This window comes from Hemiscyllium ocellatum, chromosome 7, assembly GCF_020745735.1.
Source record: "Hemiscyllium ocellatum isolate sHemOce1 chromosome 7, sHemOce1.pat.X.cur, whole genome shotgun sequence".
Classification (NCBI taxonomy): Eukaryota; Metazoa; Chordata; class Chondrichthyes; order Orectolobiformes; family Hemiscylliidae; genus Hemiscyllium; species Hemiscyllium ocellatum.
In genome coordinates this window covers 98228323-98245066 of record NC_083407.1, presented here as the reverse complement: position 1 = coordinate 98245066, position 16744 = coordinate 98228323, and the positions used below count along the sequence as shown (strand labels likewise).

At 44.2% G+C, this 16744-nt stretch overlaps 1 protein-coding gene across 4 annotated transcripts in view; it reads right to left on the bottom strand.

Annotated features, from left to right (window-relative positions):
* Window positions 1-2341: 2341 nt before the first annotated feature.
* cdk15 (cyclin-dependent kinase 15) overlaps window positions 2342-16744 on the bottom strand; it is a 31905-nt gene continuing 17502 nt past the window's right edge. For 2 of the 4 annotated variants that reach the window (XM_060828073.1, XM_060828077.1), the window contains 5 exons: window positions 16304-16367; window positions 15540-15588; window positions 13613-13752; window positions 8102-8175; window positions 2342-4845 (listed from right to left, as the gene is read on the bottom strand). In XM_060828073.1, coding sequence (XP_060684056.1) covers window positions 4801-4845; window positions 8102-8175; window positions 13613-13752; window positions 15540-15588; window positions 16304-16367 — 372 coding nt within the window. In that variant the 3' untranslated portion in view covers window positions 2342-4800. Of the gene's footprint in view, window positions 4846-8053; window positions 8176-13612; window positions 13753-15539; window positions 15589-16303; window positions 16368-16744 lie in introns of all 4 variants that reach the window. The other 2 variants (XM_060828074.1, XM_060828076.1) reach the window with 2 other exon arrangements.

Here is a 16744-nt window from a genome sequence, read left to right as displayed (position 1 = left end):
TCTACCGTTCTGCCCTCATCAATCCTCTTTGTTACTTCTTCAAAAAGCTCAATCAAGTTTGTGAGACATGATTTCCCATGCACAAAGCCATGTTGACTATCCCTAATCAATCCTTGCCTTTCCAAATACATGTACATCCTGTCCCTCAGGATTCCCTCCACCGAATTCAAGCTCACTGGTCTATAGTTCCCTGGCTTGTCTTTACCACCCTTCTTAAACAGTGGCACCACGTTAGCCAACCTCCAGTCTTCCGCCACCTCACCTGTGACTATTGATGATACAAATATCTCAGCAAGAGGCCCAGCAATCACTTCCCTAGCTTCCCAAAGAGTTCTAGGGCACACCTGATCACGTCCTGAGGACTTTATCCACCTTTATGCTTTTCAAGACATCCAGCACTTCCTCCTCTGTAATATGGACATTTTTCAAGATGTCACCATCTATTTCCCTACACTCTATATCTTCCTTGTCCTTTTCCACAGTAAATACTGGTGCAAAATACTCGTTTACTAACTCACCCATTTTCTGCAGCTCCACACAAAGGCCACCTTGCTGATATTTGAGAGGCCCTATTCTCTCCCTAGTTACCCTTTTGTCCTTAATGTATTTGTAAAAACCCTTTGGATTCTCCTTAATTCTATTTGCCAAAGCTATCACATGTCCCCATTTTGCCCTCCTGATTTCCCTCTTAAGTATACTCCTACTGCCTTTATACTCTTCTAAGGATTCACTCGATCTATCCTGTCTATATCTGACATATGCTTCCTTCTTTTTCTTAACCAAACCCTCAATTTCTTTAATCACCCAGCATTCCCTATACCTACCAGCCTTCCCTTTCACCCTGACAGGAATATACTTTCTCTGGATTCTTGTTATCTCATTTCTGAAAGTTTCCTATTTTCCAGCCGTCTTTTACCTACAAACATCTGCCCCAATCAGCTTTCGAAAGTTCTTGCCTAATACCGTCAAAATTGACCTTTCTCCAATTTAGAATTTCAACTTTTAGATCAGGTCTATCCTCTTCCATCATTATTTTAAATCTAATAGAATTATGGTCGCTGGCCCCAAAGTGCTCCCCGACTCACACGTTAGTCTCCTGCCCTGCCTTATTTCCCAAGAGTAGGTCAAGTTTTACACCTTCTCTAGTAGATACATCCACATACTGAATCAGAAAATTGTCTTGTACACACTTAACAAATTCCTGTCCATCTAAACCCTTAACACTAGGCAGTCCCTGTCTATGTTTGGAAAGTTAAAGTCCCCTACCATAACCACCCTATTACTCTTACAGATAGCTGAGATCTCCTTACAAACTTGTTTCTCAATTTCCCTCTGATTCTTAGGGGGTCTATAATACAATCCCAATAAGGTGATCATCCCTTTCTTATTTCTCAGTTCCACCCAAATAACTACCCTGGATGTATTTCCAGGAATACCCTCCCTCAGCACAGCTGTAATGCTATCCTTTATCAAAAAATGCCACTCTCCCTCCTGTCTTGCCTCCCTTTCTACCCTTCCTGTAGCATTTGTGTCCTGGAACATTAAGCTGCCAGTCCTGCCATGTTTCTGTAATTGCTATGATATCCCAGTCCCATGTTCCTAACCATGCCCTGAGTTCATCTGCCTTCCCTGTTAGGCCCCTTGCATTGAAATAAATGCAGTTTAATTTATTGGTCCTAACTTGCCCCTGCCTGCCCTGACTGTTTGACTCGCTTCTGTTCTCAACTGTCCCAGTCTCAGATTGATCTCTTTCTTCATGATCTCCTTGGGTCCCACCCCCCCACCTTACTAGTTTAAATCCTCCCAAGCAGCTTTAGCAAATCTCCCAGGTGTTGAAGGTGATTTCCTCAAATTCCAGAAGCGGTAATTACTGTTTTATCTGCTGTTGCATTGTTTTGGAACTTTGGAGAAAAAAAAAGTCAAAACAACAGCAGTTTTAAAAGGGAGAGGTACAGACAAAGGAAGCACATGGTGAGGTCAGTGCAGGAGAGAGAAAGAAACTGACACAGCAGTGAACCTGCACAGTTACTGCCTTTGCTGCTTGAATTCATGTATCGCTGGACATTAGAGTGCATCTGGGAAAATTAACAAACAGTGAATTTCACAACTGATCTTGGAGGAACCATTTGGGCGAAGTCACAGCACAGAAACAGATAAGTGAATTATTTTAAGTGTAGCCTACAGAAAGTCTGCAGTAGTGAGTAGAGTGGGTTCTTTCTTGATTATATGTTTTTTGAGATATATCTCTTGATTGAACTTAAAATATAAGCCGTAACTAATAATTTAACCTGGAGCAGTGTTTTGTAGAGGAATAATATGGTGATTTTTTTTCTGGGTCTGTAGATTGTGAAGGAACAAAAATGGCCTTTAGTAGAGTAATATGCACTTCTTGTCAGATGTGGGAGTTTGAGGAGAGTTTACAGGTTACTGTGGGTCATATCTGCAATAAATACTGTTGGTTGCAAATCCTATCAGATCGAATGGATCGGTTGGAGAGACAGTTAGAGGCAATGAGGAATTTGCAACGTCAACGGTGTATGATGGATGGCAGCTATAGGAAGGGGGGGTTGGGTGGGGAAGAGTCTCAGATACAATCACATAGATGGATTAACTCCAGGAATGGTAAGAGAGGTAGGCAGTTAGTGCAGGAGTCTTCTGTGGCTATACCCATTTCAAGCAAGTGTGCTGTTTTGGAAAATGTAGGGGGTGATCAATTCACAGGGGAATGTAGCACAAACAGCCAAGTTTCTGGTATTGAGACCGGCTCTAATGCAATGAGGGGTACGTCGGGTTCCAATAGATCAATTGTGTTAGGGGACCCTTTAGACAGACTTTGCTGTGGCCAGCAGCAAAAAATCTGAACTGTGTGTTGCATCCCTCATGCCAGGATAACGGAATGTCTCAGAGAGGGATACCAACACAGATGTGGCTCATTGGCCTACCAAGAGGGGCAGGCAATCACAAAAGAAGCAGCAGGCCTTCAACTTGGGCACCCTGGGAAGGCCACTCGGATTAAACTTCCTCCAATAAACTGCGATGGTCTTCACAGTAGAATGGAACAAACAAGCTAGTTCCGATGTGGTGGGTCGGTTTTATTAAGTTCAATCCTGTATGACATCTCCCCAAAACCCCAAATCCATCTCAGCCCTTCACCCTGGGGGTAGGGGAGGTGCAGACACCTTGCTAAAATATGGTCCAAAGGGAAAGCCATTCTCCATGACCCATTCAGGTGACCCATTCTTTAAGTGTAGGCCAGGATTGAGAGTGAGGGCAGGCAAAGTGACCTTGGTGTGCATCGCACACACTGATTGGTCACGGCATGGTTTAAAGTCAGTTTCAGTGTCTAGTACTGAAACTAACTAAAATTCAAAGACTACAACCTATCCCCCCCAACAAGCCCACAGCTGACAGCTGTCTGGATCACACATGCTTCAGCCACCAAAACTCTCCGCTGTGTTTTAAATTGTCATGAGTTTAACAAGTAAACAAGTGACACTGCACTCAAATTCTGGCACTTATTTCCACAACAACAGAATAGGGACAGCGTGGGATTAGATAAAGAGTAAAGTTCTTCTCTGCACTGTCATATTAAACACTTCCAGGACAGAGACAGCACAAGGTTATAAATGGAATAAAGCTCCCTCTACACTGTCCCATTAAACACTCCCAGCATGGGATTCAATACAGAGTGAAGCTCCCTCTACAATGTCCCCATTAAACATTCCCACGACAGGTATACAGGGATTCGATCGAGTAAAAATACAAACATAAACCAAGCTCCCTCTACGCTATCCCCAACAAACATTCCCAGGATAGAGACAGCATAGAGTAAAACTCCATCTACTCTTTTAAATTGAAAGTAAAGCCCTTCTCTACACTGTTCCTATTAAACACTCCCAGGACAGGGATAGCACAAGTTAGATAGAGTAAAGCTTCCTCTACACTGTTCCATTAAACACTCCGAGGACAGAGTTAGATACAGAGTAAGGGTTTCTACTATTTTAAACTGAAAGTAAAGTTCCCACGTCACTGTCTCCATTAGACACTACCAAGATAGGTACAGCACAAGCTTAGATCGACAGTAAAGCTGCATTTACTATTTTAAACCAAAAGTAAATCTCCCTCTTTTAAAACTGTAAGTAAAGCTTCCCCAATGCCATCCCCAGCAAACACTCCCAGGACCGGGTCATCATGGGGTTAGATACAAAGTAATGCTCCCTCTACCCTGCACCCATCAAACACTCCCAACAAAGTTCCACTGTGGGGATAGATACAGAGTAAAGCTCCCTCTAAACCTGTCCCATCAAACACTCCATCATAGGCACAGCATGGGGTTAGATACAGAGTAATGCTCCTCTACTCTTTTAAACTAAAATTAAAGTTCCCTTGATAAGGTCCCCATCAAATACTCCGAGGATAGGGACAGCACACAGGGACTACATGTAGAATAAAGCTGCTTCTGCAAACATTCAAAGTACAGGTACAGCATGGGACTAGACACAGAGTAAAGCTGTCTCCACTCTTTTCAGCTGAAATTAAAGTTCCCTTGACATAGTCCCCTTCAAACACTCCCATGGGACTAGATACAGAGTAGACTCCCTCTACATTGTCCCCATCAAACATTCCTGGGACAGGTACAACACTGGGTTAGATACAGAGTAAAGCTCCTTGTACACAGTCCTATTAAACATTCCTGGGGCAAATGCAGCATAGTGAAGCATTGTGGATGAGAGGCTGGTCCATCCTGAACTTAGAAGATGAAGCCAGGTTACATGTTCAGGGGTCTTCAGTCTCTTGATGTTAGGGCTCTGGATGGTTAAATGGCAGTGATTCACAGAAAACAATCTGCAAAGGAAAGAGTGGAATGTTAGGGAGGTGAAGTCACTGATAATCCTATCACGTAGAATTATCCACACTTGTGTGAACAGGGAGACAAGTGAATGCCACAGCAAAGCACAGGCTGGTGAGGCTCAAATCAATAAACTGGAAGTTTCCAAATGCTTGTTAATAACCAGTTGCTTTGCCTGTCATGGGAATGAGTCAGGGAATATATCCCCACCAATAACAGCTGCTCTACTACCACCTAGCACTCACAGTGTTTCAACTAGCTAAAAACCAGACATCTGCCCTCCCACAGGAGAAAGGCCTTTCCTCAGAGAGTTAAGGGCTATCTGGCAGCTCTGTAAACCCTGCAGGGGACAGAATCTAAAGCTCAACTCCAGGACCAGGCAAATGTGAGGGGTCTCTTGGCAGAGAGAGGTAACATCATAATAATAATGGTCTAATACTCAGTTGTTCATCTGGGATTGGTAAACCTTGTGGATTTGTTTATTTAAAACAGTAAAACACATTACAAGTTACAATGAGATTACAGCAAACCAACTGATTTCTGTGTATGCAGCTTTCAGATTCAGAGCAGCCTAACTGCCAGGCAGATACATACACGGCACTATATACACACAGCACTTCAAGGTCAACTCCCTTCAAGGTACACATACAACAAGTCCCCTCCTTTCTGAAATGAAGTTTAATATTTACAATAACAAGCGAGTCTATATGTTTCAATAAATGTATAGGTAATTTGTTGTATGCCCAGATATCATTACAGTAACTTTGACTGTGAAATCAGCCACATCTCTGGGCAGTGATATTGTTTGTCATTCCTGCTTGCTACGTTAGGATTTTCTTTCATGGATTGCAGTTCTTGTTCCAGAATTTGCTTATCCTAAAGCACGAGAGCCAAGCTTTGTTCCGGATCAGCCACTGACTGGTCTTGTTCCTCAAGCTGTTCCAAGTTGTTTGAATCATCTTCTTATTTATTGCTTTGTTCCTGAAGTCCACATCATTTTGAAGCTGCTGGTTTTATACCTTAGATTCTTTCAAATCTACAAAACATTTTAGCTTTCTGTCAGTCCACTATATTTCTTCCTTCATAATGTGTTCGAACAAAACCCATGATTTTCTTTGAAATCTTGACTTTTTACAATTCCTACTTCAGTGGTTGTTTGTATTCTTCTTTGTCCTGTTAGGTTCTGTCATTAAGGCATCATTGCTGGCATTTATTTCTGAAAGGGCTGTCTCACGAATGTTTTATACCCCCCTTTGTGTCCCCTGTGCATTCCCAGCTATTTTTTGTTTTGCAGGTCTGTCATTTTCTCCAACATTACTTTGAGCTCAGGCAGATGTTTCTGTAGCTGCTCCTGTTAAGCCTGATCCGTTTTACGTTAGAGCTGCTCCTGGATCACCCTGTAAACCAGCAATATCCTTATCGGATCGATGGTACAGAACTTGCCATTCATCCCACTTCCTTTCCTTCACTTGCAGCTCTTTATTCATTTTGAGATGAGTAAAGGTATCACCTAAAGACCTCCTCATTGAGGGGATGGTATTCAAACGTTTGGATTTATCCCGAACTAGTTTTTCAGCTTCTTCCTCTTAGAATGCTCATTTTTCTCTCCAAAGAAAAGAACTGAGATTTTAGCTCCACCACTCTGCGAGAAAGTCACGTGCCAATTCTACCTTCATTTGCAGCCCAGCAAGTGTTTCTTGAATAATATGCTGCAATTTTTGTTGTGATCCCTGATGTTTGATTGATCTCAGATTTTTGTGACTGGTGTAAGGTACAGGTCGTTCTGCTATAACGTGCGTTTCGTTGATGCGAATTTGCATGATTCACAAATTGGGGACAATGTTTCTACAATGCAAATTTTTAAAGCGTGTATTGGTTATAATGCGATTCCAGCCCTATTAATTTGAATGGTACTGCTATTGCATGATTTTCTTATATCATGGCTCTGCACAATAATGGAACTCCTGCATTACAGCAGAACTGACTGTATGACATGCTGTTACACCTTGCAATTGCCAGTCCAGCAGTGTCTACCATGTTGAACATCTATGACGAACAGGTATAGTTCCAACACTGTTTACACACAGCTCATTGAATCCTTAAAGGTGAACTCACTTGAACACAAGGTACACATACAGCATGAGGAGAGGTGACGCTGGGTGGGAGATGACCCTCGAGTGGTCATCGATTTTAGAGGCTCAATTGGGTCCAGCCTAGGCCTCACTTGTCCCACAGAAGCTTGTGGAGAGGTCAAGGCAGGTGGGAGGGCAGCGCGAAGGTCATCTGGAGAATTTTTTACAGGCCTAATTACCTATAAAGACATTCATGGCAGAGCTTAAAATGTATCGAATTGTCAGACATGTGAGCTTTCCAGGCCAGTGGAAGCCTGTCCGTGTTTGTACAAATGGGAATGTCAGAATATGCAACACCGGAAGAGAGAGAGAATGAGACATTATGAGAGAGAATAAGTGAGTGAGAGAGAGTGAGAAACGGAGAGAGAGAGGAACAGCAAGAGGGAAAGAGAGACAGAGTGAGCGAAGTAAAGGGAGAGAGCATCAGAGAGAGAGAGGAAGAGGACAACAGAGGGTGGGAGGTAGTGAAAGAGAGTGGACAGCACGTGGAGACAGAGACATAGGGTTAGGGTTAGTAGACACAGCAAGAGGGAGGACAGCACGAGCAGCTCAGGGTTAGTTAGAATTAAAGTGGGGGTTAAGCTGAGTGTCACATTCACTTTTCCTGCTGTTTAATCCCAGTTTTTCCCCTGGAGAATCCTGAGATTCAGGCCTGTGTCAAGACACACCAACAGGGGCTGTCTTTGTATTAGAGATACCTCCTGTATTAGTTGCCTCCATCCACTATCAGACAAGCTTGTACTGCACATGGCGACGAGGGCAATGTCTGGAGGCCTGACTCAGTCAGCCTCCCCACCTGAACTTTGTGCATTTTGAAGTCAAATAGAGTAGAGAAGGAAAAGCTTGCCCCATGGTGATTTCAGACTGGTGTAAGGTACAGGTCGTTCTGCTATAACGTGTGTTTCGTTGATGCGAATTTGCTATAACGAATTGGGATCATAGATCCTGGGAATTCCCCCAACCTCGTCTCCCAGAGAAAGGGCAAGCGGGTAGAACAATTCACCCGGTTTCTGAATTCCTCTTCCCCCTTGCCCTCCTGGGGGCCATGAACAGTCACCAGCCTGTTCCCTACCTGTCCCATTCTCCCTCCATGTCAGGCAAGGATTGAGGTGCATCTGACCTTCCGAAAGGGATGGAAAGCATTCCGGGCCTCGGGCTCTAACCGGACACCAGCCACACTGAAGATGGAAATCACTGCAAGAGACACAGGAGCAGCAGTCAGCAAGGGAACAGGGAGTGCTGCATAACTCAAACACCTCAGGGCTGCCATTACAATATAGCTCAGGTACACATTACAACAACAAGGCCCACTGACTGTGACTAAAGCTCAATTTTTGTACAAAACAGAGATTAATGCCATGTTCTCCATCCAGTGTGGAGTTAGCAATGGTACTCACTAACATGGATATCTGTGGTGTGGAGTTTGACATGGTGGCTTAGGACCAGAGGGCACAGTCTCCGAATAAAGGGGCACCAATTTAAAACTGAGATGAGGAGGAACTTCTTCTCTCAGAGTGGTTGAGAGATTTTGGAACATCTTACCACAGGGATCTATTGGGGCAGAGTCCTTGTGTGCGCTTCAGGCCGAGACAGGTAGACTCTTGAACAGCAGGGAGAAATCAAAGGTTATGGGGGAAGGGCAGGAAAGTGGACGCAAGGAATATTGGACCAGCCACAACCCTATTGAGTGGAGTAGGAGGCACAAGGGGCCAAATGGCCTACTCCTATTGTATTCCTGTTTATAAAAGTCATATGCTTGAATGGCATTCTCCAGTTTGGTTGATCTAAAGCCAGGGTCTCCCATATATCAGTGGGGATGTTTGGCCTCTTCAAGGATATTTTGAGGAAATTCTTTTAAGCATTTCTGCTATCTTCCTGTGATTCTCCTGCCATGACTGAGTTCGGAGTAGTGCAGATGCATTAGGAGTCTGGGGTCAGGCAAATGAACATCATGTCCTGCCCAGCAGAACTGGGCATATTAGACTGGGAGACACATTCCTGGTGGATCACCTTTCATGTCATGGGTTCTGGAGAAAGGCACTGCTCATAGCACTTCTCCATTGTTTTGTGAGGTTTGCTGAAGGATGTGGAAGTGTCCGAAATATACAGGAGCAGAGGGATCACTACTGCACAGGAATTTAACCTCCTGCCTGAGATCCAAGTCTTTAAATGCTTATTTTCTCCTCAGTTGGCCAAAGGTTGAGATGGCACATTGGAGGTGATGAAGAACTTGGTTAGCTGTCCATGTCTGTGATCTGATTTGTTCATAGTAATATCATAGAGTCATAGAGATGTACAGCATGGAAACAGACCCTTCGGTCCAACCCATCCATACCGACGAGATATCCCAACCCAATCTAGTCCCACCTGCCAGCACCCGACCCATACCCCTCCAAACCCTTCCTATTCCTAAACCCATTCAAAAGCCTCTTAAATGTTGTAATTGTACCAGCCTCCACCACATTCTCTGGCAGCTCATTCCATACACGTACCATCCTCTGCGTGAAAAAGTTGCCTTTTAGGTCTCTTTTATATCTTTCCCCTCTCACCCTAAACCTATGCCCTCTAGTTATGAACTCCCCCACCCCTGGGAAAATATTTTTTCTATTTATCCTATCCATGCCCCTCATAATTTTGTAAATCTCTATAAGGTCACCCCTCAGCCTCTGATGCTCCAGGGAAAACAGACCCAGCCTGTTCAGTCTCTCCCTATAGCTCAACTCCTCCAACCCTGGCAACATCCTTGTAAATCTTTTCTGAACCCTTTCAAGTTTCACAAAATCTTTCCGATAGGAAGACCAGAACTGCATGCAATATTCCAACAGTAGCCTAACCAATGTCCCGTACAGCCACAACATGACCTCCCAACTCCTGTACTCAATACTCTGACCAATAAAAGAAAGCATACCAAACACTTCTTCACTATCCTATTTACCTGCGACTCCACTTTCAAGGAGCTATGAACCTGCACTCCAAGGTCTCTTTGTTCAGCAATACTCCCTAGGACCTTACCATTAAGTGTATAAGTCCTGCTAAGATTTGTTTTCCCAAAATGCAGCACCTCACATTTATCTAAATTAAACTCCATCTGCCACTTCTCAGCCCATTGGCTCAGCTGATCAAGATCCTGTTGTAATCTGAGGTAATCCTCTTCACTGTCCACTACACCTCCAATTTTGATGTCATCTGCAAACTTACATCCAAATCTTTTATGTAAATGAAAAATAGAAGTGGACCCAGCACAGATCCTTGTGGCACTCCACTGGTCACAGGCCTCCAGTCTGAAAAACAACCCTCCACCACCACCCTCTGTCTTCTATCTTTGAGCCAGTTCTGTATCCAAATGGCTAGTTCTCCCTGTATTCCCTGAGATCTAACCTTGCTAATTAGTCTCCCATGGGGAACCTTGTTGAACGCCTTACTGAAGTCCATATAGATCACATCTACTGCTCTACCCTCATCAATCTTCTTTGTTACTTCTTCAAAAAACTCAATCAAGTTTGAGAGACATGATTTCCCACGCACAAAGTCATGTTGACTATCCCTAATCAGTCCTTGCCTTTCCAAATACATGTACATCCTGTCCCTCAGGATTCCCTCCAACAACTTGCCCCCCATTGAGGTGAGGCTCACTGGTCTATAGTTCCCTGGCTTGTCTTTACCGCCCTTCTTAAACAGTGGCACCACATTTGCCAACCTCCAGTCTTCCGGCACCTCACCTGTGACTATCGATGATACAAATATCTCAGCAAAAAGTCCAGCAATCACTTCTCTCGCTTCCCACAGAGTTCTCAGGTACACCTGATCAGGTCCTGGGGATTTATCCACTTTTAACTGTTTCAAGACATCCAACACTTCCTCCTCTGTAATCTGAACATTTTGCAAGATGTCATCATCTATTTCCCTACAGTCTATATCTTCCAGATCCTTTTTTACAGTAAATACTGATGCAAAATATTCATTTAGTACCTCCCCCATTTTCTGTGGCTCCACACAAAAGCTGTCTTGCTGATCTTTGAGGGGCCCTATTCTCTCCCTAGTTACCCTTTTGTCCTTAATATATTTGTAAAAACTCTTTGGATTCTCCTTAATTCTATTCGCCAAAGCCATCTCATGTCCCCGTTTTGCCCTCCTGATTTCCCTCTTAAGTATACTCCTACTTTCTTTATACTCTTCTAAGGATTCACTCGACCTATCCTGTCTATAGTTGACATATGCTTCCTTCTTTTTCTTAACCAAACCCTCAATTTCTTTAGTCATCCACCATTCCCTATACCTATCAGCCTTCCCTTTCACCCTGACAGGAATACACTTTCTCTGGATTCTTGTTATCTCATTTCTGAAGGCTTCCCATTTTTCAGCCGTCCCTTTACCTGCGAGCATCTGCCTCCAATCAGCTTTCGAAAATTCTTGCCTAATACCGTCAAAATTGGCCTTTCTCCAATTTAGAACTTCAACTTTTAGATCTGGTCCATCCTTTTCCATCACTATTTTAAAACAAATAGAATTATGGTCATTGGCCCCAAAGTGCTCCCCCACTGACACCTCAGTCACCTGCCCTGCCTTATTTCCCAAAGGTAGGTCAAGTTTTGCACCTTCTCTAGTAGGTACACCAACATAGTGACTCAGAAAATTGTCTTGTACACACTTAAAATGTGTAACCAGCAACACATTTTCAGCTGTGATCTCCAGCATCTGCAGACCTCATTTTTTACTTGTACACACTTAAGAAATTCTTCTCCATCTACACCTTTAACACTATGGCAGTCCCAGTCGATGTATGGAAAGTTAAAATCCCCTACCATAACTGCAGCACGGTGGCACAGTGGTTAGCACTGCTGCCTCACAGCGCCAGAGACCAGGATTCAATTCCCGCCTCAGGCAACTGTGTGTGTGGAGTTTGCACATTCTCCCCGTGTCTGCGTGGGTTTCCTCCGGGTGCTCCGGTTTCCTCCCACAATCCAAAAATGTGCAGGTTAAGTGAATTGGCCAAGCTAAATTGCCCGTAGTGTTAGGTGAAGGAGTAAATGTAGGAGAATGGGTCTGGGTGGGTTACGCTTCGGCGGACTTGTTGGGCTAAAGGACCTGTTCCCACACTGTAAGTAATCTAATAACTACCCTATTATTCTTACAGATAGCTGAGATGTGTTTCTCAATTTCCCTCTGACTTCTAGGGGGTCTATAATACAATCCCAAAAGGTGATCATCCCTTTCTTATTTCACTGGTTCCATCTAAATAACTTCCCTGGATGTATTTCTGGGAATATCCTCCCTCAGTACAGCTGTAATGCTATCCTTTATCAAAAATGCCACTCCCCCCTTCTCTTGCCCCCCCCGTCTATCCTTCCTGCAGCATTTGTATCCTGAAACATTAAGCTCCAGTCCTGCCCAACCCTGAGCCATGTTTCCGTAATTGCTATGATATCCCAGTCCCATGTTCCTAACCATGCCGATATCAGCTGCAATCAGAACAATGCTGAATCTAAAGTAGCTCTAAAGAACTCTAGTTGGTTCCTCAACACACAACTGCAGAAACAACTACTATCCGTGGTAACTGAATCAGCTGCTTCTCATAAGAGACAGGAACCAAAGTCATACCCTTAAAAACTCTCCTCGTAAACACTCTCAGTCTAGTCAAGACCTTGTGCAAACTTAAGTGTTGGAGTCCAAAGTGGATTTTGTTAAAAAATTGGTTCTGCGATCACTAAAACAATCCCACCGGTGTAGAGGTCCATTAGAACTCGGTGACCAATTAACCAGATGTTTATTTGGATGTTGCTGAGTATTTTAACTGCTCCAAACCAGATGTAGGTGGACTTTCCGAGATGTGCACTCTCCTGGATACTGCCCGATGAGTTCTCTGAATCAATTTAAGTCCAGTGGGACTCTTCCCGTCTCAGGTCCATATACTGGCAGCAACTATAATAGCTTGGATCCTGAAGAAAATGTTCACCATTTGACCAAGGCTTGACACTGATTTGACATTTTGCTGTGGGCTGACCTAGTGTCCCACTGTCCAGGATACGTCCTGAGTGAGGCTGTGCAATTACCTTCACTCAAGTGACGTTCCCCAAGCTCAGTCATCTGTCAGCCAGGGCTCCTTGACTGAACCCAGATTAACAGCCCCAATCAGGGAGCTCAGAGTCTACGAACTCCACCTGGCTGACCTCATTACCACCTCTACAGGAGGGATGGCAACAAAAGCTCCTATGAAAAGTATAAATCAGAACTGGCATGGATTCTATCACACACTAGCACTGAATGGACTGGAAAATAACATAAAATCCATAACCCTGTAGCCCACCCAGACATTGACTCAGCCATTCCCAGTCTGTCAGTATTTACCAGTTCGGGGAGTATTTAGTCACATTATGTTATAGTTTACTCAAAGTTTAATTATGATCTTCTCATTCTGAATGTATTAATGTTCTACAATTCCTTCTCTTTATGATTACGCATCATTATTTTCTTTTATAGCTGTTGAGTGTTTGATTGGCAATTCTCCTTGTTGCTTACATTTCCATTAATGCCACTCTCCTTGACAATCGCTGACCCAATCCCAATAATTTACTGAGCTGCTGGTGAGGCGGAGTCAATGTCAGGGGTGTGACAGGAAGGAATGTATACATACTGTCGGGGAGCTGGAACAAAGCAGGGGGTAGGCTGCTGAAGTATTCATGTGCCAGGGCATCCTCGGCAGAGCTCCTGTCCCGTGGGTAGCACTGGAGGAGCTGCGATGTTAGAGACTCCGCCTGAGGGACTAGGCCTAATCTGCACAAAGGGAAGGAAAGGACCATTACGTGAGACGGAAGGCAACACTGCAGCAAAAACACCACCAGCACACTCCAAAACCAACAACCATGCATTTCTACAGAGCCTCTTCTAAAATGGTAAAGTGTTTCACAGCACTTCCCAAGATCGTCAGCAGATAAAACCTTGGCCCTGAACCGCACGAAGAGATTAGGAGGTCAAATTAAGGAAGCCGGTTTGAAAGAAAAACTTCAAAAATTTGGAAGACAGGTGGAGAGATCCAGAGGAGGAATTCAAAAGTTCAGGTCTTCATTAGACAAATAAACAGAGATACAGACCATTAGAAAGACACAGCCAGAGAGAAACAAAGGTGTATTTGAAATAGAGGAAGCAACATACAGAGCAAGACTGAGAGACAGACGGAGAGCGACAGAGAGAGAGGGACACAAATCGAGGGAGGAGAAATGTGGGTAACTGCACTGATTTGATTGTATGTTGGGGTTTGGCAGTGTAATTGAAAATTTCACTCAAATGTGTTGGGATCTATGCATTCTCAGATCCACACGCATGCTACTTAGAGTGCTTTACATGGGTCCTCAGATGAGAATGAGTAGACCAGCAGCAAAAGCAGCAGATGCCTGCTCACAGACCAGAATCTCTTCAGAAGAGACGAGGTGAACAAAGGAATGCAGCTTGCAGGAGACTATATCCAACACAGTGTGTCTGTAGCCAAAAGAGGGGTGTCTTCAATTTGTTGGAAGTCGTAACGATCAGTGTCAGACACGTGTAGTCTGCTGGAACAAGAACTGCTGACTGGTCCCAGTGGAGTCAAAGACTTCACCAACTTTGACCTCTTGGAGTTTCAATCCTTCCAGGGATCTGCTCAAGACACTAGGGTGATCTCACAGCTGGCTGCAGCTCACAGGTGTATAACGGGAACTTGTGGGCTCTTTGTCAGAATCATCAACAATGTTCACATTGATGCCAGTCAGAAATGGGGTGGCACGGTGGCTAGCACTACCTCCTCACAGCACCAGGGACCCGGGTTCGATTCCAGCTTAGGGCAATTCTATGTGTGGAGTTTGCACATTATCCCCATGTCTGCGTGGGTTTACCCCCACAGTCCAAAGATTTGTAGGTTAGGTGGATTGGCCGTGGGAAATGCAAGGTTACAAGGATAGGGTAGGGGTTGGATCTGGATGAGATACACTTCGGAGGGTCGGTGTGGACTTGATAGGCTGAATGGTCTGTTTCCATGCTTGAGAGATTCTATGATTCTATTAAATGAGTGGGTGCTGAGTTTTTGCAGCTTTTGTTCACTTGCCACAGATATTGGACATCACTGACAACTCTTTCCATCACTTATTGATGGTACGGAGATGAGCAATCAATGGTTCTATTGGTCACTAATACTGATCTTCAACTGGACCTCTCAGTCATCTTGTCTCTTGAGACAGAGACTAGCTCCCCCTAACACCACAGGCAAAATAGGAAAAGTATCTGCAAGAAGGGGAGGGATAAACAGGGAGCAAAAGAGAAGGAAACAAATGGAGGGTGAGTGAGTCAGAAAGAAACAGGGGCAAGAGAAAAAGAGGGAGAAGGTGAGATTTTGAGAGATTGGATTAAGCTGGTGATATACTCCACACATATTTCAGTGGCACCTTTTCAAACTCAGGAACAGCTAAAATCTGAAAAATGAGAACCAGTCAGGAAAGGAATGGGAACATGGAAAGACAGTTTCTTCACTCAACGTGCCAGTGTCACAGATGGCAGCTCCCTGGTGTAGAATCATCCAAAACTGCACTCACCTTTTCCAAACCTGGCCCAGCTTCTGAGGTGGGTGAGGTATAAAGTGCTCTGCGAAGAATAAAGGAGGAAGCACATTTCAGGACTGATCCAATGGCATCAGTATATAGACCCACACGTACACACAAACCAATTCATATAACTCTTTCCAGCCCAGCACACACATACAGAAGTAAACATATAGCCCACATAGAATGCCCCAAACAATCTAGCAGAAACTTTCCCACTGTATACTCACACATTAACTCTCACATACCAACCCTTACGAATGCACACAAGCACCAACACACACAAAAGTAAACACGTACTTACACCCACCACCCAGCCAGACCCAAACATATTACTGTAGCCTGATGGATCAGCTCAAAACTGAACCCCAACAAGGAACATCACTCAGAGTGATTCCCAACATTTCACCCCCATTGAAAACTCATGTAGCACAGACTGATCCCAATTATATAACACAGACTGAATGCCCAATACATCACTTAGACCTAACAACAGACATTGCAAACTGAACCCCAATATCACTCAGACTGAACCCCAAAACGAATCCCGGTATATCATTCAGACTGAACCCAAATATCTCACCCATTCTGAACCGCAACACATTACAGACAGTTTGTTAATATATGACCCAGACTGAACCCCAATGTATCAGTGAGGTTGTATTCCAACATATCACAGACTGAACCCCAATATCTCACTCAGACTGACCCCTTCATGACAGATTTTCCACATGGATGATTGATTTTTAAAGGTTTACCTGTGCGATAGTTCGGGAGTGCTGTGACTCCGGGCCAACTCTCTTCTGTGGGAAGTCCCAGTACCTGGAAACAGAGATTCCCCAGTCAGATTGGAATGTTGACCACACACTGCTCTCTCAAAGCCTTTACACTGGTGCATCTAGTTCCAGCACAGTTCAGACTCATCATCGACAATGGGGACCTCACTCTCTGTACTTTGAACTCCATAGGAGAAAGTGAGGACTGCAGATGCTGGAGATCAGAGCTGAAAATGTGTTGCTGGAAAAGCGCAGCAGGTCAGGGAGCATCCAAGGAGTAGGAGAATCGATGTTTCGGGCATGAGCCCTTCTTCAGCCCTTCCTGAAGAAGGGCTCATGCCCGAAACTTCGATTCTCCTGCTCCTTGGATGCTGCCTGACCTGCTGCGCTTTTCCAGCAACACATTTTCAGCTTTGAACTCCA